The sequence below is a fragment of the Oncorhynchus mykiss genome, chromosome 19 (genome assembly GCF_057628025.1).
Source record: "Oncorhynchus mykiss isolate SJ-2025 chromosome 19, ASM5762802v1, whole genome shotgun sequence".
Lineage (NCBI taxonomy): Eukaryota > Metazoa > Chordata > Actinopteri > Salmoniformes > Salmonidae > Oncorhynchus > Oncorhynchus mykiss.
In genome coordinates, this window is record NC_143040.1 from 24,681,470 (window position 1) to 24,695,551 (window position 14,082).

Here is a 14,082-nt window from a genome sequence, read left to right on the forward strand (position 1 = left end):
TGGATTAGTGATGAACGGGGTTGAGGTCAGGTTAAGGGAGAAAGAAAAGTTTATTGCCAGTATCACTTAGTTTCCTGCCAAGCAATAACAATATGGAGCAATTTTAGTTGTTTTTGAAAAGTCCAAACTCAGTCCAAGTCTCTGCAATGATACAAAAATAATCAGGTCAGTCAGCAGAGTCAATTTAGTATTTAATTTAAACAAATAGCATTACAAATAACATGTATTGCACAAAACGATACATGACAAGTAGAAAAACTTACTTTTCTGTAAATCTAGTACCTTCGCTTTGATGTAACTATAGAATACTTTGGAAATGGTTCAATATTACACACAGCTTCAATACTTCATGAATTAAGGCACTATCATTATCTCACTATAAAACACCTAAAGACAAAGTTTGTCACTTCATTAGTGAAGCATTTTTACACCATCCATCACCATATCATCTACTCGGCCTCATCATACTCATTCTTTCCTCAGTTCACCTCATCCAGTTCCCGATACATCCATTACCAACAGAATTAACTACAAACTAACTAGTATTACATTACATGTCACTCTATACTCTATACATGGGCCGTGTGCATTTTCTGCTGGTGTATCCTGAGGTAGCTCCTCTCTGAGAACCTCTTCCCACAGTGTGTACAGGCAAACGGCCGCTCTCCTGTATGGACCTTCAGGTGCATCTTCAGCTGGTGCTGGCGGGAGAACCTCTTCTCACACTGGGGGCAGCTGTAGGGTTTCTCCCCTGTGTGGACTCTCTGGTGCCTCTTCAGGTTGGATGATTGAGAGAAACTGGCCCGGCACAGCTGGCAGCCAAATGGTTTCTCCCCCGTGTGCATCCTCTGGTGGATCTCCATCTGTTTGGGGAAACTGAAGGCTTTCCCACAGAACGAACATGGGAAGCGCTTCTCTTTGCCACTGGATCTGCTGATAGCGATACTACTACTACTGTCAATTGTCAATGGACTTGTGTAGCCATTAAGTGTTGAGGCATTGGCATTGTCTGAGGTCTGGTTTAACAGAAGAGTGTGAGGAGGACGAAGGCCAGAGAGTGTCTGTGTTGTCGCAGGGTCAATGTTCAAGTTGATAGATCCTTTAGAAGGCAGGCTGAAGGCAGATCCTGTTAGGGCATTAACCTGAGGCGCCATCAGTCTCTCTGAATCACAACTATAGGAGCAGGACGGAGAATTGCTAGCCGAGTCTGTGTCTGTTCTCATACGGATACCTCCCCATCCCGGCGGACTAAATCTACACCTTGCCCTGGTTTCAACTAGTATGTTGTCATGGAGATTAAGTTTAGATTTTGTTTTGTGTTCAACTGTCAGTTTCTGGTTATGTTGAACAATGCTCCCTAGCCCAGAGGTAAGGACGCTGTTCCATCCACTGGCCGCCACTATGTCGCCTCTGGTCCAGGCCGGCTTGTTGATGTTATCCCTGGAGCCCTTGGCTGTACTCGTCTGGGTTTGGGAATCCAAGATGGCCATCCAGTCTCCACTGTTAGCCTCCAGCCAACCATCTACAGGAAGAGGTTACAAAATAGACTTTACAGACATGGAAGAGAACTCGGGTCCCAAATTATTGGCACCGCTGATAAAGATAAAGCAAAAACAGGAACAGCAAAATAGCCCCATAACATCAAAGCTCTACTACCATATTTTACCGTAGGTATGAGGTACTTTTTTTTGCATATGCTTCCATGTTTCATTTTTTCGACGCCAAAGAGCTCTATTTTCAAGTCATCTGGCCAAAGCACCACCTGGAGTTTGATAAACGGCATTGGCACTTGAATTGAAACCGGTACTATGAGGAGGAACGAGCGTGGTGTTGGAGTGACGTCAGCTGACGTAAGACAATGGGCTATATGTATTTCTCCTTTACCTTGCTCCCCCTTCTTTAGTCCACTCAGTAGGTCAATGCTCTCTGGTTCGTCTTCTATTGTCTCCTCTTTGACTAGCAGCAGATCAGGCTTCCCATCCTCCATGTCTACTGACTGTAAGAGATACAGAGTGAGAGGATTTTGGATCAAGAAATCTGATATGAGCACCCTGCTATGGAGCATCTTCTGATTGGGCAACAAGGGATTGCTATGAGTACTATGCAAACATGTTAGTTGATTTGATTACATTACACTTTATTTAATGCTTTGATCAGAGGCAGGGTCCCACACTTTAGACAAAATTAATCAAGAACTGGGCCCGTATCCACAAAGAGTCTCAAGAGTAGAAGTGCTGATCTTTCCATATAATCCTATTCATTATGATCTAAAAGGGTAAACTGATCCTAGATCATCACTCCTGCAATGAGAGGCTTTGTGGATACAGACCCTGACCTAATACCATTCAGACAGTAGTTTGCAGTGGGCTCACCTCAGCGAGACTGAGTGTGGTCCTGTGCAACTCAGCTGGTTCCTCTGTGGATTCAGGAGGAGGTGTAGTCTGGTTGTCCTCCATGATCATGGTCCCCTCAGGGTTCCGTAGACCCTCCTCACACCCCTCATCCTTCACCAGCAGCACCTCTGGACCCTCATCCTTCACCAGCAGCACCTCTGGACCCTCATCCTGGAAGAGAAAGGTGATACAGATTAAACAGACATACTCCCTCAGGTACGTACACACACACACACAGATAATAAACTTGTTCAACATGGAGTGTTTACGCTTCCCCACTACATTTGAGTCCTATACTGTAGTTAGAGAATGACTTCATTGTTGTTAAACTCATCATGGTGGACATAAATATGATGATGTGTGTAAATATAAGTCCGCTATTTAGAACCTCTTCTCACAGTGTGTACAGGCGAACTGCATTTCTCCAGTGAGGATCTTCAGCTGGTGCTGGCGGGAGAACTTCTTCTCACATTGGGGGCAGCTGTACAATTTCTCCCTTGTGTGGTTCCTCTAGTGCCTCTTCAGGCTGCCAGCCTCTGTAAAGCACATGTGACACTGGGTACAGCTGAAGGGTTTCACCCCTGTGTGGACACTCTGGTGGATCTCTACCTTCTGGGAGCAGCTGAAGCCTTTGTTACAGAACATGCAGAGGAACCGTTTCTCTTTACTGTTGCCTGATGTGGCTCCCCCCCCCTGAACCTGTCGTTTGAGTTCAATACCTGATTAAAAATAAGAAACGAGTGTAAAGGGTGTAAAGGGGAGTGGGTCGCAACATTTAGATTTGTCGCTAAACTTTCACTGTAATCTAAGAAATCTCTGCCCTGTGAGTATCCGTCTCCTAGGTGACTATCTGGATTCCATGTGGGAGGAATGTCACCCTCCACTTTCACCTCATCTACGACCAGACCCTCCCCTTTCTTATCTAGACACCCTTCTGAGTTTACACTACTACTGTACTGGTTCCAGTCCCCTCTAGACAGATCAGTCTGTGTCTCTAAACCAGAGGTGGGAGGGACCAAGTCACTATTATTCGAGTCAAAACCAAGTCACAACCTCCGAGTCTCACATGCTAACGTTTTAGAATTTGTGGTACAAATCCCATTCAAGTCATTGGAAAGATGTGACTTTGTTGAGCTTCACAATCAATTTGAGATACTTTTGGATGATTTGGACATGATGCATGAAAAATGCTAATATCAGTGGCCCGTTTTGATGTTTGAAAGCCTATACACATAAATACCCCACTAAATTGGACAAGAGGCCACTAGCTTCTTTTTTGAAAAACGCCCTATAGAATCTTGGCCTAGCTCCTCATGTACCAGAGACCTAGCAGAGCTGTTACTCACAAATACAGTGGGGCAAAAAAGTATTTAGTCAGCCACCAATTGTGCAAGTTCTCCCACTTAAAAAGATGAGGCCTGTAATTTTCATCATAGGTACACTTCAACTATGACAGTCAAAATGAGAAAAAAAATCCAGAAAATCACATTGTAGGATTTTTTATGAATTTATTTGCAAATTATGGTGGAAAATAAGTATTTGGTCACCTACAAACAAGCAAGATTTCTGGCTCTCACAGACCTGTAACTTCTTCTTTAAGAGGCTCCTCTGGGCCTACCGGGTGGCGCAGTGGTTAAGGGCGCTCTACTGCAGCGCCAGCTGTGCCATCAGAGTCCCTGGATTCGCGCCCAGGCTCTGTCGTAACCGGCCGCGAGGTCCGTGGGGCGACGCACAATTGACCTAGCGTCGTCCGGGTTAGGGAGGAATTGGTCGGTAGGGATGTCCTTGTCTCATCGCGCACCAGCGACTCCTGTGGCGGGTCGGGCGCAGTGCGCACTAACCAAGGTTGCCAGGTGCACAGTGTTTCCTCCGACACATTGGTGCGGCTGGCTTCCGGGTTGGATGCGCGCTGTGTTAAGAAGCAGTGCGGCTTGGTTGGGTTGTGTATCAGAGGACGCATTACTTTCAACCTTCGTCTCTCCCGAGCCCGTACGGGAGTTGTAGCGATGAGACAAGATAGTAGCTACTACAACAATTGGATACCACGAAATTAGGGAGAAAAAGGGGTTAAAATAAAATAAATAATAATAAAAGGCTCCTCTGTCCTCCACTCGTTACCTGTATTAATGGCACCTGTTTGAACTTGTTATCAGTATAAAAGACACCTGTCCACAACCTCAAACAGTCACACTCCAAACAAGACCAAAGAGCTGTCAAAGGACACCAGAAACAAAATTGTAGACCTGCACCAGGCTGGGAAGACTGAATCTGCAATAGGTAAGCAGCTTGGTTTGAAGAAATCAACTGTGGGAGCAATTATTAGGAAATGGAAGACATACAAGACCACTGATAATCTCCCTCGATCTGGGGCTCCATGCAAGATCTCACCCCGTGGGGTCAAAATGATCACAAGAACGGTGAGCAAAAATCCCAGAACCACGCGGGGGGACCTAGTGAATGACCTGCAGAGAGCTGGGACCAAAGTAACAAAGCCTACCATCAGTAACACACTACGCCGCCAGGGACTCAAATCCTGCAGTGCCAGACGTGTCCCCCTGCTTAAGCCAGTACATGTCCAGGCCCGTCTGAAGTTTGCTAGAGAGCATTTGGATGATCCAGAAGAAGACAATGATTCCAAACACACCACCCGGGCAACGAAGGAGTGGCTTCGTAAGAAGCATTTCAAGGTCCTGGAGTGGCCTAGCCAGTCTCCAGATCTCAACCCCATAGAAAATCTTTGGAGGGAGTTGAAAGTCTGTGTTGCCCAGCAACAGCCGCAAAACATCACTGCTCTAGAGGAGATCTGCATTGAGGAATGGGCCAGAATACCAGCAACAGTGTGTGCAAACCTTGTGAAGACTTACAGAAAACAATTGACCTCTGTCATTGCCAACAAAGGGTATATAACAAAGTATTGAGGTAAACTTTTGTTAATGACCAAATACTTATTTCCCACCATAATTTGCAAATAAATTCATAAAAAATCCTACAATGTGATTTTCTGGATTTCTTTCCCCTCATTTTGTCTGTCATAGTTGAAGTGTACCTATGATGAAAATTACAGGCCTCTCATCTTTTTAAGTGGGAGAACTTGCACAATTGGTGGCTGACTAAATACTTTTTTGCCACACTGTAACTGTTTCACGTTTAGAAGTGACTTTTTCTAACAAACAAATGGAACCACTATGGGGAGTACGATGGCACCCAATTATGGTAATCTTTATATGGGACAATTAGAGCAGTGGTTCCCAACCAGGGTTACTAGGACCCCAGGGGGTACTTGAGAAGACTCATGAGACCATAGACTTACTGGTAAAATGCACATGAGGTGACACTTCAGGGGTACTCCGGGCAGAGCAAAATTCAGTTGGTGGTACAACAATCGAAAAAGGTTGGGAACTACTGGCTTAGAGCATGATCACATTCCCAACCCTGATCAGAATCCCTTTTTTTAATCCATGATCAAACTATATCAATGTTATATAGATGATATATTGGTATTACTTGATGGGACTCTCACTGAGCTTGATGTTCCATGTGTTTCTTAATAAATCAAATGATCATTTCATTTCACCGTGGACTTTGATTACAATAGTGTCAGCTTCCTTGGCATTCAGATCACTAAAGAAAATGACACACTCATCACCGATCTATACAGGAAGCCCACAGTTTGAAACAGGCTTCTAAGAAGTGGTAGTTTCCACCCCATTCCTCTAATGAAAAGCCTGTCAGTTTAACCCATAACAGTCTAAGCCAGGGTGGGAGGGATTCCACTAAACTATATGGAATTGTTTTAAGAAGGCCATACCAAGGATCATTTTACTATTTGATTTTGAATTTTAAGACCCCTTGAAGTATCCCCCCCAAAAAAATGTTTGAAAAAAATAAAATGTTGGACCTTACTGCTATTAGCCCACACAAACGCAATGAATATGAGATTCACTACAATGTACAACAGATAGCCCCTCCAAAGAAAATCTAAAGTAAGTTCGTTCTGAAGTGTCTGTCCTATATCTGAGAGATATAAAAAAGATTAGGAAACATTTGTCATTTTCTACATGTATTTAACCCCTTTTTTGTCACTAAATAGACTCCAAATATATTGCCATTGATTGATGAATTGTCCTCTGGCTCTGGATTACAGCTTAGCTTCCCCAGCCCCAGTCTCTCTGGGTCTGATCTGTGGTCAGATCCTGTATGTAAGAGCCTGTGTGTTACAGTTAAAGTCTTGGTGTCGGTCTCTAACTTGAGGACGGCGTTCGGTGTTCCACTAACCTCCATGATGCTGCGTTGGGTCCTGGACTGCGCTGGGGTGGTGGTGGGGTTCTCTGTGGCTACAGGGGGCTCCCCTGCCGCTCCAGTCTGGACGTCTCCGCTGTGCCGTGGGTCCTCCACTACTTCAGTCATCTCCTGCTTCAACCCAGGACCTGTAGCCTCTGCACCTCCAGACTGACACAAGAAGAGAGGAGGTTATTACCGGTACATTAGTTTTATTGGATAACAATGTTGTAGTGAAGTCTCACAAGCTCCTCTATGGAAGATAAATGAGGACGTACATGTAAGCAAGTGAATAGCTGAGGGGAGCCTTTCTGAAATGAACTGGCCACATTTGATGTACTGTAATTTTAATGTGACAATATTGCACTGACCTCTATCACGACAACATGCTGGGTTGAGGTTCCACTCCTCTCATCAACAATGATTGTTTGGTCTTCTCTCCATGTATTGTGTCCCGCTGGCTTCACAAAGCTCCTGTGGCCTCCAGTCAGATGTCCTTCACCTGAGAGAGCGATTGGGGGAAAATAAGTGGTTAGGTTAGCAACTGTCAATGCTCAACAGTATATTGTATACTATTGATACTGTCTAGAATTGGCCAGGATGTAATGTAACACTTCTCAACTTCTTGATATACTATTTATAGGTTGATTATGTTCCATGCATCATTGTTTTCAATTAGTAAATAGGAAATACAGTAAATCAAGAATACGATATTGTATCTTTGTGCAAGATAGCTCAGCAATCAGAGGAATTATAGAATACTATCCAACACCCAATTCTCGTTAACACAAGTCACACGTGCAGAGGGGAACTAGGCGACAGGCACTGTTCTATAGCTATAGAACGGCACCAGGCCGCGCACCCACGCCTTTGCAAAATGTACCTCTTGCCATTCCTCTGTATCGGTCTAGGATGTTGAAAGTACTGGGACGACTGGCGAAAACGCGCTCTCGCATTGTCCTCTCTGTGCGCTCCCGTGCCACCTTCAGTTCCAGTAGCTGTAGTTTCCTCCGCAATCCCCTATTTTCTTTCTGGCTTTGAGTTATTTCCAAACGAAACACTGCATAGTCGTCGTCTACGACTTTACAGATCTCTGCCACGGCTGCATTTGCTAGCACCTCCATGATGGAGGCTATTTGAGTGTGAAAAACCATACCGTTTGAGTTAGCCATTGTTAGCAACTAGCTGGCTAGAGTTACCTAGATAACATCTATCAACCAAGTCTGGTCTCCAACGCGAACTAAACACTACCTAGGGTAGGTATGTGATGCTGTGTAGTGAAATTTGTCATATTGAGTTCCAGGGTGTTAAAAAAAACTTTGAAATAACAAAACCCTAACGTGGAAATGATTCTTGGTCACCGTTCACTTCCGTTTACTTCTTCTTCTATGGTATTATGGCGGTCCGCAAAAAAATCGTTAGGGGTGGTATGCCACCGCCTGCTGCGTTCGCCCACTGTTCTGGAGCGTGAATTCATTACACTTTGTAGCTAGATTTCCAACTAATTGTCGCCTACTGTTCTGGAGTGTGAATTAATTACACTTTGTAGCTAGATTTCCCAAAAATTGGCGACAGATTTTCATGCGAAAATTCAAAAATCTGCATAAAGAAAATATGCCCATTTTTCCCACCAGCATTGTGTTTCCACCAAACTGACTTGTGGATAAAAAGCAGTGCGTGATTACTTTTTCCCTTACTTTTTCATTTACCGAAAGCTAAATTTAATGTTAAATGTGTTTCTATTGCATTTTTCAACTCTACCATAGTTTTGCCACATTAAATAGCAAATGTGCCTACTTTGGTCTTGGTAGCAGGAAAAATCTCTCATCATCATGGCAAAATGTGAAGAATAGCATGAGAGTAGCTATAAAACAGCATACAGCAAAACATCCCTCAATAGAGGCAATATAAGTCAAACTGTGTAGAATTTCAAGAAATACATTTAAAAATTGCATTTTTTTTTCTCCAGAAAATACCCCCTACCCCTCATCTACTGCGCCCCATAAAGTATTTTTTAAATGCATTTTAGCTAACCCTAATCCTTGTCCTAAACTTAACCTAGTTCTCTTAACCTGCTACGTTAATTCTCCATGTGATATATAAGGCCTAAAAGCCATACATCATTTCACAGAAACAGTTCCATAAGACACACTCGCACAGAGGTGGAATAAATTCAGCCACACATACGCCTAACTATTGATTCAGGACCATGGACAGCAAATAAAACAGGTATGCTGGGTATGCTTGCCATCGGCAAGGACTTTTTATAAAAAGAAACAGAATAGAGCACAGGCAAAATCCTAGAGGAAAACATGGTTCAGTCTGCTTTCCACCAGACAGTGGGAGACAAATTAACCTTTCAACAGGACAATAACCTAAAACACAAGGCCAAATATACACTGGAATTGCTTACCAAGACAACATTGAATGTTCCTAAGTGGCCTAGTTACAATTTTGACTTAAATCAGCTTGAACATCAATGGCAAGACTTGAAAATGGCTGTCTAGCAATGATCAACAACCAACATGACAGAGCTTGAATAATTAAATAATGGGCAAATATTTGGCAATCCAGGTGTGCAAAGCTCTTAGAGACTTACCCAAAAGGACCCACAGCTGTAATCGCTGCCAAAGGTGATTCTAACATGTATGAAACGTATCTAATCAAGATTCGTATTTTACTTTTCATTCATCTTTCAAAAATGTTAGAATTTTTCTTCCACTTTGACAGAGTATTTTGTGCAGATTGTTGGGAAAAAAAGACAATTAAATCTGTTTTAATTCCAATTTGTAACAGCAAAATGTGGAAAAGGTCTAGAGCTGTCCTTAAATTTTAAATCTGAGAGAAGTACTTTCTCAATTGAGATCAAACCCAAAGCTCACAGTCAGGCTGGTCCGGTGGTATTCCTAGAGTAGGTCTTGATCTGTTTCAGGGTGGAAAATGTGGACACAGGAATGGTAAAAACCAGACAGGTAAGCAGATACAGTTGGTACATACTCCTTTTCAGCCTCTTCTGCCGGAGAACATGGATAAGATTGGCCGGAATCCTACCCTCGAAGTCAGACATGGAGTACATTACTATGAGTTCAGTTGAGCCGCAACAGATCATAGTTGAGCCCAAAGCTTTCCTAAAGACTTAAGGATACAGCACTGGGTAAGGTTTTACTACATCTAGGGAACTGTTGTGGGACAAGGAGGACAAGGAACATGAGCCTTTCGTGGTCCTTGAATGTATAAGATAAAATACTTGACTTTAGCTATATTTCCGAGCTGAGGGAGAAAGTTGTCAATGATCCCACGGTGTTGCTACCGCACGTGAACTTCTCCATGTGTCTAGATATAATCAAATTTCCCTTTCTCCCTCTGTGGTGCTGCAGAAGTTGTTGATCCTGTGCTTGCTCTGCAAAATCCCAAACAGCGTGTAAGAGTACGCAAAGATGGAGTTGAAAAAAATGGTTGTCTTTCAATTTTGCAGCACCTTGTGACATAACCAGGTTAAAAGTGTGGGCATAATAATGCATGAACTGAGCCTGTGATATTGTTTCTTTGACTTTTGCTTGTACTCCGTTTAGACCCGAGGCCATGACTGCGGCCACATCGTAACACTGTGCCAATACTTTGAAGGTCTACTCGTGTCCCCAAATGTTTTTGAACTCACCATAGCTCGCAGGTGTGGTGTGATGTTGAGTTTTGGTGATGCAGAGCTGACTTGTAAAACTGTCTAGGTCTTTTGAAACCAGTACTGGCCCAGGTTGACATATTGTTAGCACTGAAGAGTACAAACCCAGCAGTACAGTTTATTGGTTTTCTTACATCGTCATCCACGGATAACACTCATAATTGTTAACTTGAAAATACCTTTCAAAACTCTTTACTAGTTTTTGATTTGATTTATTAGGATCCCCATTAGCCAAAGGCGACAGCTAGTCTGACATAACAAAAAATACATTAAATACTTTATAATTGACATACATTTAAAAACATTCATATTTAGTGTGTGTGCATCTACCAGTTACACATACACGTCAGTACATATACATGGGATGCCAACCGCGTCACGGGGTCCAAACTCAAAAGGTAGTTAGCAACCAAACTTTTTCAATAGACTTTGAAAACTTTCCAAAACAACAAACCGAGCTCTCCGCGTTCAACGGGAAGTGACGAGATGCACCAATATTTAACTTATAGTTGAAAGTTAGTCTTGAAAAATGCGATGCTAACAAATTATCCACCAGATCCTCCTGATAACACCTGCTACAGCCGCAACCATTGTTACACACTGCAACAAAAGTTAGCTCAAGCATGGTAAAACTAGGCTTCTGCTTGCTATTGGCTCTGTCAGTAGTGACATGTCACTTTTATTTCAAATGGTCCCACCCATTGCAAGTCAAAAGGTGATTGCTTCATTTCACTGTCACTCTACAATTCGGCTCTAATATTTTTGATTTAAACTTTATTTAACTAGGCAAGTCAGTTGAGAACAAATTCTTATTTACAATGGCGGCCTACCAAAAGGCAAAAGGCCTCCTGCGGGGACGGGGCCTGGGATTAAAAAATGTAAATAAATACAATATAAATATAGGACAAAACACACATCACAACAAGAGACAACGCAACACTACATAAAGAGAGACATAAGACAACAACATAGCAAGGCAGCAACACAACATAACAAAAACATGGTAGCAACACAACATGGTAGCATCACAAAACATGGTACAAACATTATTGGGCACAGACAACAGCACAAAGGGCAAGAAGGTAGAGACAACAATACATCACACAAAGCAGCCACAACTGTCAGTAAGAGTGTCCAGGATTGAGTCTTTGAAGATATTGAGATAAAACTGTCCAGTTTGAGTGTTTGTTGCAGCTCGTTCCAGTCGCGAGCTGCATCGAACTGAAGAGAGGAGCGACCCAGGGATGCATGTGCTTTGGGGACCTTTAACAGAATGTGACTTGCTGCAGTAGATATCTCAGATAGGGTGGAGTGAGGCCTAAGAGAGTTTATAAATAAGCATCAACCAGTGAGTCTTGCGACAGATATACAGAGATGACCAGTTTACAGAAGAGTATAGAGTGCAGTAATGTGTCCTATAAGGAGCATTGGTGGCAAATCTGATGGCCAAAAGATTACCTGCCGATCTATAAATTATGTCTCCGTAATCTAGCATGGGTTGGATGGTCATCTGAATCAGGGTTAGTTTGGCAGCTGTGTTGAAAGAGGAGCGATTACGATATAGGAAACCAAGTCCAGATTTAACTTTAGCCTCCAGCTTTGATATGTGCTGAGAGAAGGACAGTGCACCATCTAGCCATACTCCCAAGTACTTGTATGAGGTGACTACCTCATGCTCTAAACCCTCAGAGGTAGTAAAAACACCTGTGGGAAGAGGAGCATTCTTCTTACCAAACCACATTTAAAGGGGGAGATGTTCAGAACAAGGTTAAGGGTAGTGAAAGTGTGTTGGACACTAAGAAAGCTTTGTTGTAGACCATTTAACACTAAATCTGGGGAGGGGCCAGCTGAGTACAAGACTATCATCTGCATATAAATGAATGAGAGAGCTTCCTACTGCCTGAACTATGTTGTTGATGTAAATTGAGAAGAGCGTGACAGGTAGTGGCTGAGACAGCAGTTTTTCTGACTTTATACACTGCACTCTTTGAGATAGGTAGTTAGCAAATCAGGCCAAAGACCCCTCAGAGTCACCAATACTCCTTAGCCGGCCCACAAGAATGGAATGGTCTACCGTATCAAAAGCTTTGGCCAAGTCAATAAAAATAGCAGTATTGCTTAGAATCAAGGGCAATGGTGACATCTTTGAGGACCTTTTAAGGTTGCAGTGACACATCCATAACCTGAGCAGAAACCAGATTGCATACCCGAGAAAATAATATAGACATCAAGAAAGCCAGTCAGTTGATTATTGACAAGTTTTTCCAACTCTTTTGATAAACAGGGCAAAATCAAAATAGGCCTATAACAGTTAGGATCAGTTTGATCTCCCCCTTTAAATGAAGGACGAACTGTGGCTGCATTCCAAGCAATGGGAACCTCCCCAGAAAGGAGAGACAGGCTTGGCAATGATAGGGGCAGCAACCTTAAAGAAGAAAGGGTCTAAACCATCTGACCCAGAGGTTTTTTTGGGGTCAAGTTCAAGGAGCGCCTTTAGCACCTCGGACTCCGTGACTGCCTGCAGGGAGAAACTTTGTAGCGGGGCAGGGGAAAAAGAGGGAGAAGCATTGGGGATAGTCGCATTAGAAGGGGTGGGAAATGTTGGATGGGGAGGGAGGCATGGCTGAGTCAAATAGGAATCATGACTTAATGAAGTGGTGATTAAAGAGCTCAGCCATGTGCTTCTTGTCAGTAACAATCATCAACATTAAGGAGGAGGGTTTATTCTCTAGGTCTTTAACCGTTTTCCACTTGTCATCAAGGCAAAGAGTGGCTACTTTGAACAATCTTAAATATAAAATATATTTTGATCTGTTTAACACTTCTTTGGTTACTACATGATTCCAAATGTGTTATTTCTTAGTTTTGATGTCTTCACTATTATTCTACAATGTAGAATATAGTACAAATAAAGAAAACCCCTTGAATGAGTAGCTGTGTGCAAACTTTTGACTGGTACTGTATATTATCTAGTCTTGAGGAAATAAGGGCATTTATAAGTTTCTCCAGATCAGTGACTGAGATAAAAGACTTGACTTTAGCTATATTTCTTAGATGATAAAAGCAGAAATTGACACGTTTTTTTTACATGCAGATCAAGGTTTAGGTCAGGGCCAAAGAAGACCTCAAGGTTTAAGGCCATAGGCTTTACATTTGTGGATAAATGACCAATATCTACAATCGGAGTTCTAGCAAGGTGGGGGTCAAATACAACAACCTCAGATTTAAAAAAAAACATTAATCCGGAGAAAAATTGTCAAACATCCAACATTTGATGTCAGCAAGAGACCTGTGAAGGGTAGCTACGCTAGCTTGGTCACTGGGTCTGATTGGTCAATAGAGCTGCGTGTCCTCCGCATAGTAGTGAAACTGAATGTTATGATTGCGGGTGATGTCACCAAGGGGAAGCATATACAGGGAAAAAAGGATGGGGCCCAGAATTGACCCCTGAGGGACACCAACAACACGCTCAATTGTCTTAAACAGAATTTTCAAGTTGTGGGAGTTCTTAGAGATCGGGGTTGAGAAGTAGATCAAGGTAGAGAAGTAGTTCAGTGTAGAGAAGTAGCATAAGAGCAACATTATAATTTCTTATCAGATCCTTCATTATCTCATAGAATACTTGAAGTTTGCAGGCCTTCCATTTATGTTCAGCCTTTTTAATTTCATTTTTTCCAACCACGAGTGTGTTCATTTAACCTGGGTGAGACACTGGCAGACAATTTATTCTTA

The 14,082-nt window shown here is 42.7% G+C and overlaps 1 protein-coding gene across 3 annotated transcripts; it reads right to left on the reverse strand.

Annotated features, from left to right (window-relative positions):
• Positions 1-174: 174 nt before the first annotated feature.
• LOC149975139 (uncharacterized) lies at positions 175-8,081 on the reverse strand. Of its 3 annotated transcripts, XR_016488830.1 has the most exons (7): positions 7,555-8,081; positions 7,043-7,173; positions 6,669-6,842; positions 2,373-2,564; positions 1,885-1,996; positions 1,667-1,762; positions 175-1,522 (listed from the first exon to the last, which is right to left on the reverse strand). XR_016488830.1 is itself a non-coding variant. In XM_021575081.3 (6 exons), the coding sequence occupies exons 1-6, from the start codon at positions 7,841-7,843 to the stop codon at positions 570-572; spliced, it is 1,851 nt and encodes a 616-aa protein (XP_021430756.3). In that variant the 5' UTR covers positions 7,844-8,081; the 3' UTR covers positions 175-569. The 3 variants fall into 3 exon arrangements, 2 of the variants coding, with proteins under 2 accessions (XP_021430756.3, XP_090066657.1); XM_021575081.3 differs by lacking the exon at positions 1,667-1,762; XM_090210531.1 differs by lacking the exons at positions 1,885-1,996; positions 2,373-2,564; positions 6,669-6,842; positions 7,043-7,173; positions 7,555-8,081 and having other exon boundaries at positions 1,667-1,816.
• Positions 8,082-14,082: the final 6,001 nt, after the last annotated feature.

Coding starts and splice junctions, on each gene's coding strand:
- LOC149975139 (XM_021575081.3), bottom strand. CDS start 7,843: ATGGCTAACTCAAACGGTATGGTTTTTCACACTCAAATAGCCTCCATC. Junction 6,843..7,042: donor AGCATGTTGTCGTGATAGAG/GTCAGTGCAATA, acceptor TTCTTGTGTCAG/TCTGGAGGTGCAGAGGCTAC. Junction 1,997..2,372: donor CCACACTCAGTCTCGCTGAG/GTGAGCCCACTG, acceptor TATCTCTTACAG/TCAGTAGACATGGAGGATGG.